We start from the raw sequence: 16,726 nt of genomic DNA, 5'->3' as shown, positions 1-16,726 counted from the left end.
TTTTGACTTTTGACAGTTGACATGATGAGAACATTTCTTGTTTATTTCTCAAACTTGGACAATAACAAAAATTCTTGTTGTGTAATTTATCTAGCTGGTGAATGTTGCATATAATATGATTTATCCTAGTTGGTTTGATTCTTAATAACTACTAAGTATTGATAGTTTAGCCTTTTTTAACGCTATAATGTGCTACTGACTTGTTGGAGGTGGAATACAAAGAAATCATGGAAGAAGCCACTATCACTATAAATCTAGCCCTGGAGGATGACAAATCCCTCCGGTTACCTCACTTGCATAATATCATCGCGGAAGACTTATGTATATCAGTGTGCAAGCAATTAAAAATCGGGCCAGTGGTTAGGCATTTGTTTGCATTTCGTCTGACTGGCACCTCCATATATCTAGAACCAAGTACAAAATTGCATCAAAAACACTTCAATCTGGACTTTCGGTTACGCTTCAAGCCCGTTAAAATCTCGAAATTAAAAACGGTTGACCCTAAGGCCTATCACTACTACTACCACCAAGTGCGCCAAGACATAATTGAAAGCAAAATTCCTGATGAGTTTTATGAAAAATATAAAAATGAAGTGCTTGGGCTCAGCGTCACTGACATGTTTAGGGTGATATTGGAAAAGAACTTGAGTCCTGATATGATACAGAAAGACTACAAAAAGTATGTTCCAAAGAAGTTGTTGAAAAACCATAGGTTTTTTGTTAGAAAACCTATTCAGAAGTGTTTACAGCAATTGGATCAGCGGCGCACCTCACTTAGTTCTAAGTAAGTACTTTAGGGTACAACCTGTATAGGTGTGAAAAATTAAGATTTTAAATTCTCAATGATATGTCTAATGCTCAGTTTAGTGATTATTGTTATTATTTGATACAGCTACTTGATCACCCAATATCTAACTGAACTGGATAATATAGGCTTTGAATATCCAATTGAAACCTACAAAGCCTTCACTGTTGTTAAAGACAGTCCAGCACCTGTAACAGTCAAAGTGTTACCTCCACATTTTACAGATTCAGGTATTCAGTACTGTATGGAGTCCAAGGGGCAGGTTAGTTGTTGTATTTACAAAAGTTTAAAGATTGTGCATTACACCACTGTGATCTTGTGTAGGAATTTGATGTTAGTAACTATTTTTAGGTGCCAAAATGGGTTGTGTTATGTACTATTGAGGAATTGGGGGTCATATCAATGAGGAAAGATGAAGAAATTGAAATAAGTCGACTTAATGGAGTCCCCTTTAGTTTGAAATTTCATTCTGTGGACTCTATGTGGTCTTTTATCAGTTTATTGGATGGTTACTACAGATTGGCCTATAAGTGGACATTTAATCTGTGTGAGGCATCGCCCCAATTGAAACACCTACACCAAATAAAGTGTCATGGACCTGTTGGGTAAATATGTTATCATTTTATTGGATTGTTTGTTTTGTTTTATTATCTTCCCTTTAAGTTACATAATTATTGTACTTAATACTACATACAATGAAGTGGCCTCTAAAAAGAAACTACAAAGCTCACACAACACATTTAGGGTTTGACACAGACCCTATATTTACAATAAATATAATTACCAGTTTAGAAGTTCTTCTTGTAAATGAAGTGTCAATCATGATTATAGACTGATTTTGTTTTTTATGAAACCAAATACAGCATATTTTATTTTGGTAGGGGTGAATTTTCCTATGCCAAACTAGAGGCAAAAACTAACAACAGATTGGGTTGTTATATTTTACGAGAAAGTGAAACGAGCTACACGACCTACTACATTGACGTGTGCCTTAAAGATGGTCATAAACCCAGCACCTTCAAGCTGGAACAACTAGAGAAGGACCAATTTATATTCGACGACGATCCGAAACTGTACAAAAGCGTACAAGAAGTTGTACAGGCGTACAACAGCCCCGAGGGCACTATTTACCTGCGAGAATGTATTCCACCTTCCGAATACGGTAGGCAGAGCTACTTTTTGTTGTTGTCGAAGGCTGTAGGCTCATTTTAACTTGCAGATATCTCACCGTTGTTGTTGTGTCGTAAGGATGACGGTAATGTTCTAACCAATAGCGCGGTATCACCTGAATTGGCTGCCAGTCGCAACTGCTTCAGTGTCAACCCAAAGGACTTGCAGATATTTTCAGGTTAGTCTTTGTTTCTGTAGTGTAGTTTATAATTTAAGTTTTTTAAAAATTATTATTTGCATACTCTGGTGATGTTTGCAATTTGCGTTAGTACATGTGGAAAAATAACCCTAAAGTGCGGAAAAAAGTGTAATTCGAAAGAGAATCAACAATACTGTAACTATTAGACTATGAAGGCTTTCACGGCTGGTTAAAACTGAAATGGAATTTCTTCCTAGAGAATTAGAAGTCCGGATAACTTTTGTATTTCAATACTGTAACTTGAATCATTGGAAACGCCTATTTCTTTCTCTCCTGGCGTCCAAATGACAAAACTTGAAATAGGCGAAAACAAAAGCCACTACGCTTAATAACACCACAGCAACAATCAACACCAAAACTGCCAATACAATGCTTTCGTTCGGAAGCCGTCCAAAAATGGGGGCGGTTAATTTATCTTCCATTATATGGGTGAAGAAATTGGGCGGTTTCTTCACAAGGATTTTAAGCGAGGTTGTTATCCATCTTAGCCCCAAATCGTGTTGTTCCACCACGCATTGCCACTCCCCCGACTCAGACCGGTTCAAAGATGTCAGCATCAGAGCGTCCACGGCGGCCAACGAGGTTAAACCGCGATCCACGTAGGTCACGTTGTCTCTCGTCACTTTCAGACTGAGATCGGCATAAACATAGCCCAGGATTACCGCGTGACACTGCAATGTGTAAGACCATGTGGCTCTGGTGTTTACATCGTAGGTTTTGGCTCGAACTGCCAATGTCAGCACTTTCAAAATGACGCGCTGACCCTGCGGACGATAAATCATTGACACGTACACCCCCGCGTCTTGCGGTTTGACATTTGCGATTGACAGATCGTCTCCTTGAAATATCACTCTGTTCGGAGTGAGTTTAACCCAGACTCCGTTCAAGGTCCACTCAAAGTAAGCTTCGGGGGATTGCTTCTTCACTGTTTTGAGCATGTCCTTGTCGTTTTCCAGCAAAATTGGTCTGTCCTCGTCCAGTAGGTAGGTGTACGCCTTCTGTCGGAGGTTCTCCCGAATTTTTGCGAGGATATCAGGGCTGATGTCTCCGCAAGGAAAGTCATTGCAAACCCCTGTAGCCGTAGGGTTTCTATAAAAAGACCTGTAAGCTGTAAGAATAGTTGTTATAAAATAATCCTAACCCTTCACACAGCCTGCCTAGAAAATTGGGATGTGGGTTTGAACAAGTACGAGTGCGATAACCTTCTCCTCCACCGCATGTTACGGTACACGTCCACGGGCTCCATGGCGACCAACCCCCATCAATAGCAGGACCGTCTAGATCCAGTGGTTGACAGTTGGCACTCCACGTCACCTTAAAAATGTCAAAGTCAACCATAGCTGACAAAGTTTTTATACTTACCCAACCACTGGCAGCTGCCACCGAAAACCAATAAATTAGAATCGGCCTGCTAGATTCGCGGTAACTCAACACGAGACGTTCGTCCAAAGTGACGTCAAACGTTGTTTCGGTCCAAGACAGATGGAGACGTGTCCAATTGAGTGTCGACATTGGCCGTGTCACGTGCTCTTCAACCAATGACGTAATTTGGGGTGTAGTCGTCCTGGGAGGCGTGTCTACAAGATACAGTCCCACCAATTCTACCAACAAAGATTATAAAGTTTTCCTTTTTTAAACTCATGTGTGTGTAATTACCTTTCTCAGTATCCACTTTGATTTGGTATGAATTGAGATTGTTGGTGACCCACATCAAGGACACCCAAGTTTGTCCCACGCCCCTAATTGTCAACGTCAAATTGCGATGGACCAAGCCCTCTTGCTGAGAATACCACCCGATTGGTAGGAACTTGAGAAAATTGTTGTCTGTCGTGTTTTCCGTTTGACATTCGCCCTCCTGCAATATTCTCTAATAAAAGACTAACTGACTTTTAATAGGTGGAGAAACCTCAAAAAACAGTCCGATGGGCATAGAGTCAAATAGGGAAGTGTATGACAAGAAAATTGGCTCAAAAGCCTGAGACATATCACTCTGCACCCACTCAAATAATGGCGAAGGGACTCCTTTAAAGCCAAACATGAGTTGTCCTAAAAAAAAAAGTTTTACATTGATTGCTTTTACCGTATTTGGAGGTCAACCTTTGCGTAGCTGCAACCAGAAATCGGTCCAGACCCCAGCCGAAATCAGATGGGGAAACGTTTTGGATTCGATTAGAACGCTATTAAAGTAAAGCTCAATTTTCTCATTCATCGCCGCACCTAGAACACGGCTCTGTCAATTGACCTGTCAATTTTGAAGTTTGAACAGCACCAATCACTAGAGCCAATTCACCAGCACCCTCTCTCGGGAATATGGTGAACACCATCCCTGACAGCAAGTCAGGGTTCCACTCTTTTAAAGAAAACTTCAAACCACCGTGTAAACCTTCCTCCTTCCATTGGGGAAGGATGTAAATCTTCCTACCCTTTTTATTGGTAGAAACTAGGACATTATTTAGTGTTCTTTTAACGGAAATAGTTACCGATAATGGTAAACTCTTCGGGTCGATCGCAATCGCGGACCGCGCAAACATCTTGCACCACTTTAGGATCTTTGGTGTAGCACCAACTGCCCGACACGTCCCTGTTCGGGTTTCTGCAGTAGTTTAAGGCTTTTTTGGCGTCCATTTCCGCAAAATATGACCCGTTAAAGGTGTACATACAATTTTGATGCGTGGATGTGGTGGTGACATCCCACTGATCGCATTCTCGTCCTGACCTGACAAAATGGAAACGTAGGTAAAAAATGTAAAACAAAATACACTCCACCTGGTGCTGGTCAGTTGACCGATAAAATCGTTACCGGTACCCGCCATTTTGCACAATTCAGACTTGCATTTTCTCAGGTGACAGTAACGCTTTTCTGGTTTTCTGTCTGCTGTCAAAACGTAACAGTAAGTACCTGAAAAAGCTGTGTAAGTGGCGCTTTTTTTGAAGATGACACGTTTATTATTACCTTGTCCAGTCGTTTGTGGGTCTCTACAGTAATTTTTGGCTTGTAGTCGTCTCGTTTCGTTCCCAAACTGCTCGTCTTTGGCACTTAACCATGGAAGACAGGGTTGGCCTTGACTGGTGACGTCCTGCGTTTCTATTGTTCGTATTTAAATTTTAAACAGTTTTTCAACGTTAACTAACTTGGGTCCCGATGTAATTTGGTTCGTTGGGGTTGATTGCACACTCTGGCAACAGTGCAGCAGGTGGTTGGGCGTACTCTGGTGGCTGACAGTAGAAGCTCCAATGAGCCACAGCGTTTTCCGAACTGACACTGAACCAACGGAACAGTCGGAACGCTTCGTGGGTGGTGTCCAAAAGGGAATGCATTCCAATGGCTTTTTTCATGTAGACCTTTAAAACCATATTAGATATTGCTAGTTAAAAGTGAAGTTAGCAACCTGTAGGCTGTTAGCAAAGAAGGAAATAGAGAACTCGCTCCATTTCCAATAGTCGATAATATCTGCCAGTTGTAGTTCTGTCAACACCACCATTTTAGCACTTCTGTACTCCTTGAGAATGATTTTGGTGTAGCCTTCTGCACCAGCCAACGTCACTTTAAGTTGAGGGTAGTCCACCGTCGGACATGGTGTTATTAAAATGGCGGCCGAATGAAACGCGCGCACGTGCACGTGCAAGTCAAGTCCTTCAAATTTATCATTCGCCTGTTTCTATGCTGATCTGACAATATCATACCTATATCCTTTTGTCTTAGCGGCCAGAACTGTTGAAATTGCCCGCCAGAGGTCGTGTGCACGTCACACTCGTCATCGTCCAGACAAAAGGGCATATTCCAAATGACATCACTGCCCTGTACCGAGTAGAAATTGAACCGATTGGGGTTTAATTCGAGAAGTGTGTTTTTGGTTCGCATTTCCGCTAAGAAAATGGGTTTGACAGCGCCTTCTAAGGCTAAAGTGATAAAACCGCGGTCCCAGTTTAACGTGAAGGTGGTAAAATTGGTTGAGAGTAGGATGCCAGGCGTTGGTTCGTATTCTGGCCGGTCCTTGTTGCCAAATCTACTTTAGTATTTTTGTTTAGACCAGTCACAATCAGTAGTGGCTTAACAGTTGACAGGTTGTGATTAATAGCTGATTTGCCACTTTGCACCAAGATTTGAATCGCATGCAGAATATCACAGTCAAAACAAAGCTGACCTTAAACCGAACTTATACAGGTGTGGTAAAACCGACCATAGGAAAATCGTGTAACTGACAGAGAAACGTAGATAATTGCATACGTGGGACAAAGACAGTAAACGAAAAAAATACCAAGTAGGCCATATTTTCAGTACGCTGTTGCCAAGTATCCAATATCGTGGACAAAATTAATTTTATTGTTGGATTATTCCTAATTTTTTCCATTCATTTGGATAATCTGTATACGATCAGCGAGCTGTATTTAGTCCGATTTCTGTCATTAACAGTTTGAATGAAATTACTTATAACGATACTGAATATATTACGATATTGGATACTTGGCGTTTGGCAACAGCGCGCTTAAAATACGGCCTACTTGATATACAGTTAAAAGTTGCTTGTCAACTGTCAAGCGTCACATAAATGAATGTGTGTTACTGGAATGGAGTTGTAATGTGCTATTTGAGTGACCTTAAAGCTGATTGTTTGTTCGATATGAAAATTTCAATTCCAACTCCGTATTTGTCAATTTCTGGGCCGGTTAAAGGTAGAGCAAGAACGGATAGTACCAAACGGGCACTGGCGTTGCTGGTACTGTCCGAGTTCCACAATTTGAGACCAAATTTCATTTCGGTAAGGACGCTTCCTAAAAAAAAATATGATATATCCACAGATTGGTGGATTTATGTTTCCAAAATTTAGCTGAATCAAACCGTTGAAATCCGTGTAGTGAGTGTACGTGTTCAAGTTTTTGGCAAACACTGAACACTCAGGATCGTAGCAAAACGGGATGTCGCAGTACTCGCGTTCCATGTAACCCTGTTCGTCGTTTTCCACGAAACACCACGGTCCTCCCGGATCTCCATCGGGGTTTCTGCAATACTTTTTCGCTTCGTTCAAGTCGTTTTCGGGGAATCGTTCCTTAGGAAATTTCTCGTATTTCGTAAAATTTCCCTCTTGGAAGACCTTTTTGCGTTCCTTGTTCCATTTCAGGCATTTACGGTCTAGAATTGGCCTGTTCGATTGTGTTTGTGTAAAAGTTCAAACTAACCTGAAGCCGCTTTATTGTGGGACCCTCCATATTCCATGCCGGGACCAGTTAATCGACACTCTGAGAAGGAACAAAGGGGCAAAGCGCAACTTTCGTCAATCAAATCGTCGTTCATAGTGTAGCACCACGGTCCTGTGGATTTCCCGTCTGAAAAGTTAACTAAATAATAGCAACGGTACATACAAAGTACCTTCTGGTCTCACCAGGGTTCCTGCAAAAGTTTTTCGAAGCTGTCCTGGACCCCAAAGGAAATCGATCGTCTGTCAGGCCCTGGTGAACTTTGTGGGGTTGATCGCTAGACCAACTTTGACATCGGACGTTCGATTCGGTTTTGGCCACGCTACCGCGATATTCGAGTCCAAAGTGGCTCACTTTACACTGAGACAGATCGGTTAAATTGCCGGGGGGCATTTCCCCCAAGACTGATACGGCCAGCGTTATTGGTAAAAGAATTATCATCTTCAAGGAACTGTCAGTTAATAGTTTGTTTGTTTCGAATGGCAGTTGTCACGTGACTGTATTATTTGTTATCATTTTATAACGTAAACATGTTTTACCAAGGGCATGGGTTGCTAAATTGTTTTGCTTTTTGCAGATCACAAGAAGGAAGGTTTTCGCAAAATGACGGTGGTGTTTAAAGGAACGTGGCAGGTGACGCGAGAAAAAAAAATTCCGGTGGCTTTGAAATTTCTCCATCCTAACCAAGAGAAGCATTTAATGGTGCGTTTCCCTTCTTCTCACCTTTTTCGTTTACTAAAAAGCTTTTAGAGTTTCATGGATTCGATGAATCAATGGTCTTTTCTACGGTCGTCGGCCGTGACACGATTTTTCGATTTTTCCTTTGCCGGCAACGACGTCTTCGTGGTGATGGAACATTTCACACTGGGGCCACTCGATCACTACTTGAGAACCAGTCGGGGCATTGTCAAGCCGGTGGATTTGATTGAGGCAACAGCCAATTTAGCGTCAGCTCTGTGGCACTTGGTTAGTAATTGATTTTTTAATCTCTCTCTGGAACTGATGGTTTCGTTAATGTTAGCAAGAGAACAACATAGTCCACGGCATGATCCGCTGCAGGAAACTGATGGTGAGCAGTCACGACGAAAACGCCTTCACCGTGAAGTTGAGCGATAACGGGGTATTCACTGGCTACCAACCATCAGAGTAAGTTTTATAGTAAGTTTATGGTGGCCAGTTAATCATTTGATAGGGTTTTTTAGTGTTCATTGGATACCGGTGGAATGCTACAACAATTTGAATAAATTGTCAACGGCAGGGGACGTTTGGGCGTGGGCCACCACTGTTTATGAGATATTCACCTATGGTGAACCGTTGCCGGAGATGAATTACAATCAGGCTGTTATGGTAAGTTTGTTAAAACTGTTCGGACATTTTTCAGTCTTTATGACGTCAATTCTGACAATTTCAAGATGAAAACAGTCTCTGTGACGTCGTTTGACTACTTTAAGACACCAAAAATGAATAAAAAGTCAATTTTGACAACTCTAACACAGAAAAACATTTTTTACTGTATTGGACATTTTTCGGACAATTTTCACTCCTTATGACGTAATTTCTAGATACAAACAGTCTCTGTGACGTCATTTGACTATTTCAAGACACCAGAAATACTTTAAACGTAAATTTTGACAACTCTAGACAGAAAGTAATTTTTTACTGTATTTGACACTTTTTGGTCAGTTTTCAATCTTTATGGCGTCATTTCTGATAAATTCTAGTCAGAAGCGGTCACTGTGACGTCATTTGACTAATTCAAGACACTAAAAAGGCTTCAAACGTCAATTTTGACAGTTTTAACACCGAAAAACAATGATTGACTGTATTTGACACTTTTCGGACATTTTCAGTCCTTATGACATTAATTCTGACAATTTTTAGGCGAAAACAATCTTTGTGACGTCATTTGACTACTTTAAGACCCAGAAATGCTTAAAAAGTCAATTTTGACAACTCAAACACAGAAAAACAGTTATTGACTGTGTTTGACACTTTTCGAATAATTTTCAGTCCTCATGACGTCATTTCTGACAAATTCTTGATGAAAACAGTCTCTGTGACGTCGTTTGACTACTTAAAGACAGCAGAAATGCCTTAAAAGTCAATTTTGACAACCCTAAAACAGAAAAACTGTGATTGACTGTATTTGATGATTTTTGGACATTTTTCAGTCTTTATGACGTCAATTCTGACAATTTCAAGATGAAAACAGTCTCTGTGACGTCATTTGACTACTTTATGACACCAGAAATGCCTAAAAAGTAAATTTTGACAACTCTAACACAGAAAAACATTTTTTACTGTATTGGACACTTTTCGGACAATTTTCAGTTCTTATGACGTAATTTCTGACAAATTCTTGATGAAAACAGTCTCTGTGACGTCGTTTGACTACTTAAAGTCAGCAGAAATGCCTAAAAAGTCAATTTTGACAACCCTAAAACAGAAAAACTGTGATTGACTGTATTTGACGATTTTCGGACATTTTTCAGTATTTATGACGTCAATTCTGACAATTTCTAGATGAAAACAGTCTCTGTGACGTCATTTGACTACTTTAAGACACCAGAAATGCCTAAAAAGTAAATTTTGACAACTCTAACACAGAAAAACATTTTTTACTGTATTGGACACTTTTCGGACAATTTTCAGTCCTTATGACGTCATTTCTGACAAATTCTTGATGAAAACAGTCTCTGTGACGTCGTTTGACTACTTAAAGACAGCAGAAATGCCTAAAAAGTCAATTTTGACAACCCTAAAACAGAAAAACTGTGATTGACTGTATTTGACGATTTTCGGACATTTTTCAGTATTTATGACGTCAATTCTGACAATTTCTAGAGAAAACAGTCTCTGTGACGTCGTTTGACTACTTTAAGACACCAGAAATGCCTAAAAAGTAAATTTTGACAACTCTAACACAGAAAAACATTTTTTACTGTATTGGACACTTTTCGGACAATTTTCAGTTCTTATGACGTCATTTCTGACAAATTCTTGATGAAAACAGTCTCTGTGACGTCGTTTGACTACTTTAAGACACCAGAAATGCCTAAAAAGTCAATTTTGACAACTCTAACACAGAAAAATATTTTTTACTGTATTGGACACTTTTCGGACAATTTTCAGTCCTTATGACGTCATTTCTGACAAATTCTTGATGAAAACAGTCTCTGTGACGTCGTTTGACTACTTGTCAACTGCTTCTTACCATATTTTAGACAAAGTTGATTCTAATTTTAGGTGTACTTAAGCGGTAAACGTTTGCCTCAACCACGCGACTGCCCTCATGAAATTTACAGTGTGATGATGGAATGTTGGCAAGCGGACTCTCGAAATCGCATTCAGCCTCAAGCTATTACTAAAGATATCAACCAGTTAATGTACCAAGTGTACAATTCTCGTAAAAAACACGTGTACGACACTGTTATGCCAAGACGCCATCTGGATTCTGATAGTGGTACTAGACAGGTTCGTAAAGACAGTGGGCTGAGTTGTACATGATTGGTTACAGACATTTGGCAACAACGTTCCCTGAATTCACCCAGCAGTTCGACAGCAAGCACGCGTCGTCCTGAGAGTAGCATGTCCGGCGATTGGTTGCTCGATCCTAGTCAACTGTCGGACAGCACGCAAAATCTGAGCAGATCCACCGATTGGTCGCATTTTTTCATATCCACCAGCACTTTATCAACATCGAACGGGTCCTCGGAACTCGTTCATTCGATGGAGAATATTTTGGAGCTAGACCACAGCCACAACGTCATTCTCAAAGGACGAATCGGTCAAGGTTACTATGGGGATGTGTTTAAAGGTGAGTACAAGTTCCTCTGAAGATTACGTGAGACTATTTGACGATTTCAAGGTACGTTGGAGAGTAACACAGACAGCGGCAACGAACCAATTACGGTAGCCGTTAAAAAACTGAAATCTTTTGACGGTATCGACATTCCTGACAGTAACGTATTGGACTTTTATCGGGAAATTAATATTATGAAGGTACGAACCGGTCAGCTGGTAGATGTCCGTTTTTGACAGTGTTTCGTTCACAGAGTTTGGATCATCCCAACATTGTGCGAATTTTGGGGATCCTACACGATCCGGATCTGCAACTGGTGATGGAGTACGTGCCGCACGGTTCCCTTCAAAGTTACTTGAAAATTAATCGAGATTCCTTAGGACCGAAAAAGTTGCTCATATTTGCCGCAGATATCGCCACCGTAAGTAAACAATAATTGATATGATCTGTGACAGCTGTCAGGATTATTGAATTTGTTGCAAAATGACGTTTAGGGCATGGATTACTTGGGTAGTCAGAATATCGTTCATCGGGATTTGGCCGCGCGCAACATTCTCGTTATGGACGAGGATCACGTGAAAATTTCCGATTTCGGATTGGCGCAAAAGACCAAGAACGACTACTACATGATACACAGTTTTAATCGAGATTTGCCGATCAAGTGGTACGCGCCCGAAAGTTTGACCAATGGCAGATTCTCTAGCAAGTCAGACGTTTGGTCATATGGCGTCACTCTGTTAGAAATGTTCACCTACGGCGAAGACCCGCCCATGTTGGGTAACGTCGATCAAATGCCTGAAGGGCAGGACCAGTTAGTGTTAATTGAGGCTCTGCGCAAAGGGGAGAGGTCAGTTTAAGTCAGCTCAAACAGTTTAATGGCTAATCGTGTAAATTGCAGATATGCATGCCCGGAACGCTGTCCTCAAATTGTCTACGCCAGCTTGATGCGTCCCTGTTGGGAAGAGGATCCTCACAAAAGGCCCAGTTTCAAGCAGTTGGCTGCGGAAGCATCCATTTTGGTTGATCGAGTTTAGACTGTGATTTATTAGTTTTAAATGTAAGGCTGTTTGGAGACTGAATATTTTATTGAAATTTGTATGTTTGTATACATAGATTACCCCCTGTGCTGCTTTTTAAAGTAAATAGCATTTATCTATTGTTCAATTTAGTAATTAATGTTTGAAAAAATAAAATATTTACTTAGAAAGAGATAACAACCTTTAAAACAACAGGAACATGGGCACAGTCCACGTTATGGGCACAGTAACTTTTAAAATGATGCTAGAGGCCTCTGGCAATTTAAAACAGTTCTGGGAAAGTTTAAGACAGTTATGAAACTTTTCAGAAAGTTGTAAATAGCATTTAGAGGTCTTTGGCATATTCAAAACGGTCTTAGAGGCCTCTGACAATTTAAAACAAGTCTGGGAAGGTTTAAGACACTTGTAAAAGCTTCTGGCACTTTAAAGCTACGAAGTAACGTCTAAATATCATAGAAAACAAAAGATAGAGCAAAAATATCTGAGTTGATTGATAACACCGTTTGGCCGATCTCGAACTAAGTGACAGCTACTGTCATTTTGGCAGCTGAAATGGATTCCCCGTCCCCAAACTAGTCGAAAATGAGTACCATCAACCCTAGTGAAATCAGATTGGTTTTGACGTTATTAGCTGTCAAAGTGACAGATTAACAATAATGCATCTCAAGCGTTTTTTATCAAAACAAAACGAGTGAAGGGTGGTTTTTGACTAATTTTGGGGCGCCCAATCCATTGGTGAAATCACTTTTTCGATATCTCCACCAATAACCCGGAAATCGCCAGTGTCTCGAATTGAGTGACAGTTACTGTCATTTTGACAGCTGTAATGGATTCCCCGTCCCCAAATTAGTCGAAAATGAGTACCATTAAGTCTAGTGAAATCGGACTGGTTTTGACGTTATTAGCTGTCAAAGTGACCGGAACAAAACGAGTGAAGTTACGCCAGGATACAAAATTAAAAATAAGCGAACGTCTTGGAAAACGGAGGCGTGGCCAGAATGCGATGATGGACGGAAGGACACGATGGTTTCCGGATTCCCAAGGTTGCCTGGCGCGCGCGCTGAGAGTAATACAATGGTAATAACGATCATCATACCACCCATGTCTTCTACTTAGAAACGAAATGATTGAATTTATAGTTGTGAGGAAAGCAGGAAAGTGAACATTATTTGAGCATTGATTAGTTTTTTTGAGATTTTGACAGTATACGCATGCCTCAAAACCACCTGATTGTAGACGGCACTCCGCCATTGTTGTTTATATGTAAGAAGCTAAAATACTAGGGTAGTATTATTATCAGTGTTTGCCCTTATCATGAATAAAACAGTGCTTTTAAATATCCTGGAACGGTTTTAGGTTATCTTTACGTTTTAAAAACGTGGAAATTGAGCAAGATAGAAATATAGGATATAGAAGGAAATGCCCTTAAAAATGTAAAACAAGAAGGTATGTAGCCTGTGGTTTTTTGGTACTGCAGAGTTGCCAATAGGAAAGTATTCGTGCAAAGTTACAGCACTAGACTCAGTCAAAACCGAACAACCCTAACCAGCTCCCATTGATCAATGCAGTTCTTGTGACTTAAGTCACTGTACAACAAAAAAGATGAACAAACTATTCAAGTGTGTTTCAGAAATTTGTATATTAATGCGTATCTAAGGCTAATAAATGGATTTCAGGTGTGATCAATGCGCTTACAAGTGCAACTATCGCGAGAACTTGGCCAGGCATAAAAAAACCCATTTAAGTGCAGAGGAACGGCAGTCCTTTGTTTGTCACATCTGTAATTTTGAGACTTTTTATCGTAAAAGTTACCAGGTGCACATGAAAATGATTCATTCATCAATTGACAATCAGGATGACTGTCAACAGTTCAAGTGCTACCACTGCCTCTTTGAGACTCGATATCGGTGAGTTTGCCGTTATATAGTGCAAACTGGGAAGTTTTAGGCTGATGGTTTGTGCAGGGTGAACATAGTCAGACATTTGAAAACACATGGAAAAGGTTTGGCAACAGTGTACAAGTGTGAGGATTGTACATTCCAGACTATACACAAGACTAATTTTAACACTCACGTTTTGAGGCATAAAAATCCGGAAAAGATCAAAATGTTTGAGTGTCAAGTGAGTTTGTTAGCTTTTTCCAGTTGAACTTCTTGTTGTCACTAAATTTCTAAACAGCATTGTCCGCACAGAACTCCTTACAAAGCGAGCTTGCGTGCTCACCTCAAACTGCACATGCCTAAAGAGGGCGTCGAAACTTATGCATGTAAGGAGTGTGACTTTGTCACTCTGTACGAACGTAGCTATAAGCTGCACATGCTCAATATACACAACTCCGATCATCCGGCGATCGAGTACTACCGTTGCACTTTTTGCAATTTTAAAACTCGTTACCGAGAAAACTGCAGAAGGCACGAAAAGGGCCACGCAAAAGGTGCTTAAATGGCAATTTTTTAAAATAACTCTTTATCATGGTTTTATTTGCAGCCAAACAAAACTCAGTTTTATCACGGTGCAACCAGGGAGGTTTGAAAAACACCTCTTAGCTGATCACAAGGATTTGTCAAATTGACGTCCCAATCATTCCATTAGTTACCTGTATGATCTCTTTAATAGTTTTATTATTTATGTAAGTATATCCTAATTAATTTTTAATGATAATAGTAGTAAACACAAATGCAACATTTCTTTTTATTTTTGACAACCTTTATAATTTTTACAGTGGGGTTCGACACTTGCAGAGTTGCCACATATTTTTTGTTGAAGTTTTTGACATACAGGTGTGGTAAATTCAAAAGCGACCATAGGAAAACCGTGTAACGGACAGAGAAACGTAGGTAATTGCATGCGCGGGAGAAAGACATCAGTAAACGAAAAAATATCAAGTAGGCCATATTTTCAGTACGCTGTTGCCACAAATTACAACAAAATTAATTTTGTCGACGGTATTGGATTTTGGCAACAGCGTACTGAAAATCTGGCCTACTTGGTATTTTTTTCGTTTACTGTCTTTGTCCCACGCATGCAATTATCTACGTTTCTCTGTCAGTTACACGGTTTTCCTATGGTCGGTTTTGGATTTACCACACCTGTATATCACTCCTGTCGAATAGAAACTAAAAAGGCATATTAATAGTAATAGTAAATTACTGTGATTGAGGAAGGGATATATGGGTTATTTAATTAGATTTTATTAAAAGTGCGCATGATGAAAAAGTTGGGATGAGCGTCTGGCGTAATATCGACGCACAAACTGATCAATTCGTCGATAACCTGTAACAACATCAATACCGTCAAGTTAACGGTTAAATTATTCAATTTGTAGTGGAAAACCACTTATAGCCCACCCATTGACATTTATGAAAGCATATAGTTGGCAACAACTGTGAATTACCTTTTCCTTATTCTCTTCCAAGACTTTTTCCATGTTATTCAACAACAATTCGGTATCTTTGTCAATTTTAGCAGCCACATCTTCCTTGGATCCCATATGTTTCGCTTCGTACTCGCGAAATTGACGTTCGCGCTCCCTGCGGTACGCCTCAATGTCAGTTTGCGCCTCGTCTCTTGCTTGTTTCATTCGCTTCACTTTGCCTATACGTCATAATAATCGTACAGTTCTGTTATTGAGGTAATGTCACGTGATATTGAAATCTGATTGTTGCAGTGAAACCTAAGCTCCTTATTCTAGGCTAAACTGTAACAGCTATTTCATATGCAAAATGTTACTGTCAAATTTAAACTAGCATTGTTAGTTTTTTCGTGTTATTAATTTCCTGCTAAACTGATCTAGCTTTATACCAATTAGCGTGGGAAGAGCGCATCTTTTGTAAACGGTTTTAATCATAAAAGCTCGTTTGAAATTAATTAATTGAATGTTTGGCACTAATATTAATAGCAGTAATATTTTCCTAGTCCGAAAAATTGAGGCAAAAAACAAAAATGCACGTTTTTGTGACCAACATCTGCACATTTCCCGTTCTGAAACTGTCACAAAAAAACCAAAATAAACACCGTCCGCACCGCGAGAACGTTTTATTTATAAACCACTCGAAACCGGAAAAACAAAGTTATTACTTAATTTTTGAGGTCATTACTCACGTTTTCGAGCTTCGGCCACCTTTTCTGCCGCCCTTTTTTCGGCGGCCAGCAATTGTTGAATGCCCTGCGTCTGGTGACTGGCCATTGTGCCCTCTAAACTGACCGAGAGGAAGACGGCAATTTAAACGACCACTCGCTTTTAAATTACTAAATCGTTTTGGATCAACAGGAGAGTGGGAAAACGCTCTATAGCATATTATTGCAAGGTGCGCCAGTCAGACTATTTTAAAATTGCGCCGGTATAAACGAGTTATTAACATTGCAGTTACATGGAGTAAATTAAATGAAATATACGTCAAACGCCCTTTTGAAAATGCTAGTAAGGTCGTACAACACTGTCACTTAATAAAATTTAAAAAAAAAAACAAGAAATTAGTCTAATGTACTGTTAGTTATTAACGACACTAAATCTTACC

The 16,726-nt window shown here is 40.0% G+C and overlaps 4 protein-coding genes across 12 annotated transcripts; 2 read left to right on the top strand and 2 right to left on the bottom strand.

Annotated features, from left to right (window-relative positions):
* The first annotated feature begins 32 nt into the window (after positions 1–32).
* LOC145728967 (tyrosine-protein kinase hopscotch-like) lies at positions 33–12,401 on the top strand. The gene is made up of 15 exons (XM_081979546.1): positions 33–784; positions 893–1,067; positions 1,157–1,410; positions 1,687–1,967; positions 2,025–2,153; positions 7,948–8,072; positions 8,121–8,336; positions 8,392–8,516; positions 8,573–8,717; positions 10,617–10,833; positions 10,888–11,187; positions 11,239–11,372; positions 11,426–11,593; positions 11,667–12,019; positions 12,071–12,401. The coding sequence occupies exons 1-15, from the start codon at positions 228–230 to the stop codon at positions 12,204–12,206; spliced, it is 3,315 nt and encodes a 1,104-aa protein (XP_081835672.1). The 5' UTR covers positions 33–227; the 3' UTR covers positions 12,207–12,401.
* Positions 2,270–7,843, bottom strand: LOC145728966 (uncharacterized). Of its 2 annotated transcripts, none has more exons than XM_081979545.1 (17): positions 7,556–7,843; positions 7,353–7,499; positions 7,015–7,305; positions 6,773–6,947; positions 5,859–6,181; positions 5,564–5,808; positions 5,307–5,516; positions 5,128–5,251; positions 4,941–5,073; positions 4,655–4,890; positions 4,444–4,614; positions 4,272–4,391; positions 4,081–4,220; positions 3,831–4,029; positions 3,537–3,751; positions 3,316–3,488; positions 2,270–3,263 (listed from the first exon to the last, which is right to left on the bottom strand). In XM_081979545.1, exons 1-17 carry the CDS (start codon positions 7,809–7,811, stop codon positions 2,420–2,422), a joined length of 4,002 nt encoding a protein of 1,333 aa, XP_081835671.1. In that variant the 5' UTR covers positions 7,812–7,843; the 3' UTR covers positions 2,270–2,419. The 2 variants fall into 2 exon arrangements, with proteins under 2 accessions (XP_081835671.1, XP_081835670.1); XM_081979544.1 differs by having other exon boundaries at positions 3,537–3,775; positions 7,556–7,841.
* An 896-nt stretch (positions 12,402–13,297) lies between the features above and the next one.
* LOC145728984 (uncharacterized) lies at positions 13,298–14,886 on the top strand. 8 transcript variants are annotated; one of them, XM_081979577.1, is made up of 7 exons: positions 13,298–13,472; positions 13,566–13,655; positions 13,723–13,828; positions 13,886–14,116; positions 14,174–14,330; positions 14,388–14,643; positions 14,697–14,886. In XM_081979577.1, exons 3-7 carry the CDS (start codon positions 13,812–13,814, stop codon positions 14,753–14,755), a joined length of 720 nt encoding a protein of 239 aa, XP_081835703.1. In that variant the 5' UTR covers positions 13,298–13,472; positions 13,566–13,655; positions 13,723–13,811; the 3' UTR covers positions 14,756–14,886. The 8 variants fall into 8 exon arrangements, with proteins under 8 accessions (XP_081835703.1, XP_081835702.1, XP_081835701.1 ...); XM_081979576.1 differs by having other exon boundaries at positions 13,717–13,828; XM_081979575.1 differs by having other exon boundaries at positions 13,298–13,493.
* LOC145728994 (V-type proton ATPase subunit G-like) lies at positions 14,887–16,478 on the bottom strand. The gene is made up of 3 exons (XM_081979592.1): positions 16,311–16,478; positions 15,604–15,803; positions 14,887–15,482 (listed from the first exon to the last, which is right to left on the bottom strand). Exons 1-3 carry the CDS (start codon positions 16,393–16,395, stop codon positions 15,393–15,395), a joined length of 375 nt encoding a protein of 124 aa, XP_081835718.1. The 5' UTR covers positions 16,396–16,478; the 3' UTR covers positions 14,887–15,392.
* Positions 16,479–16,726: the final 248 nt, after the last annotated feature.

Source organism: Ips typographus, linkage group LG5, assembly GCF_016097725.1.
Source record: "Ips typographus isolate SLU linkage group LG5, UJ_Ityp_2.0, whole genome shotgun sequence".
Taxonomy (NCBI): domain Eukaryota; kingdom Metazoa; phylum Arthropoda; class Insecta; order Coleoptera; family Curculionidae; genus Ips; species Ips typographus.
Note: the sequence above shows the minus strand (reverse complement) of the source record. Positions and strands in the feature narration are given on the sequence as shown.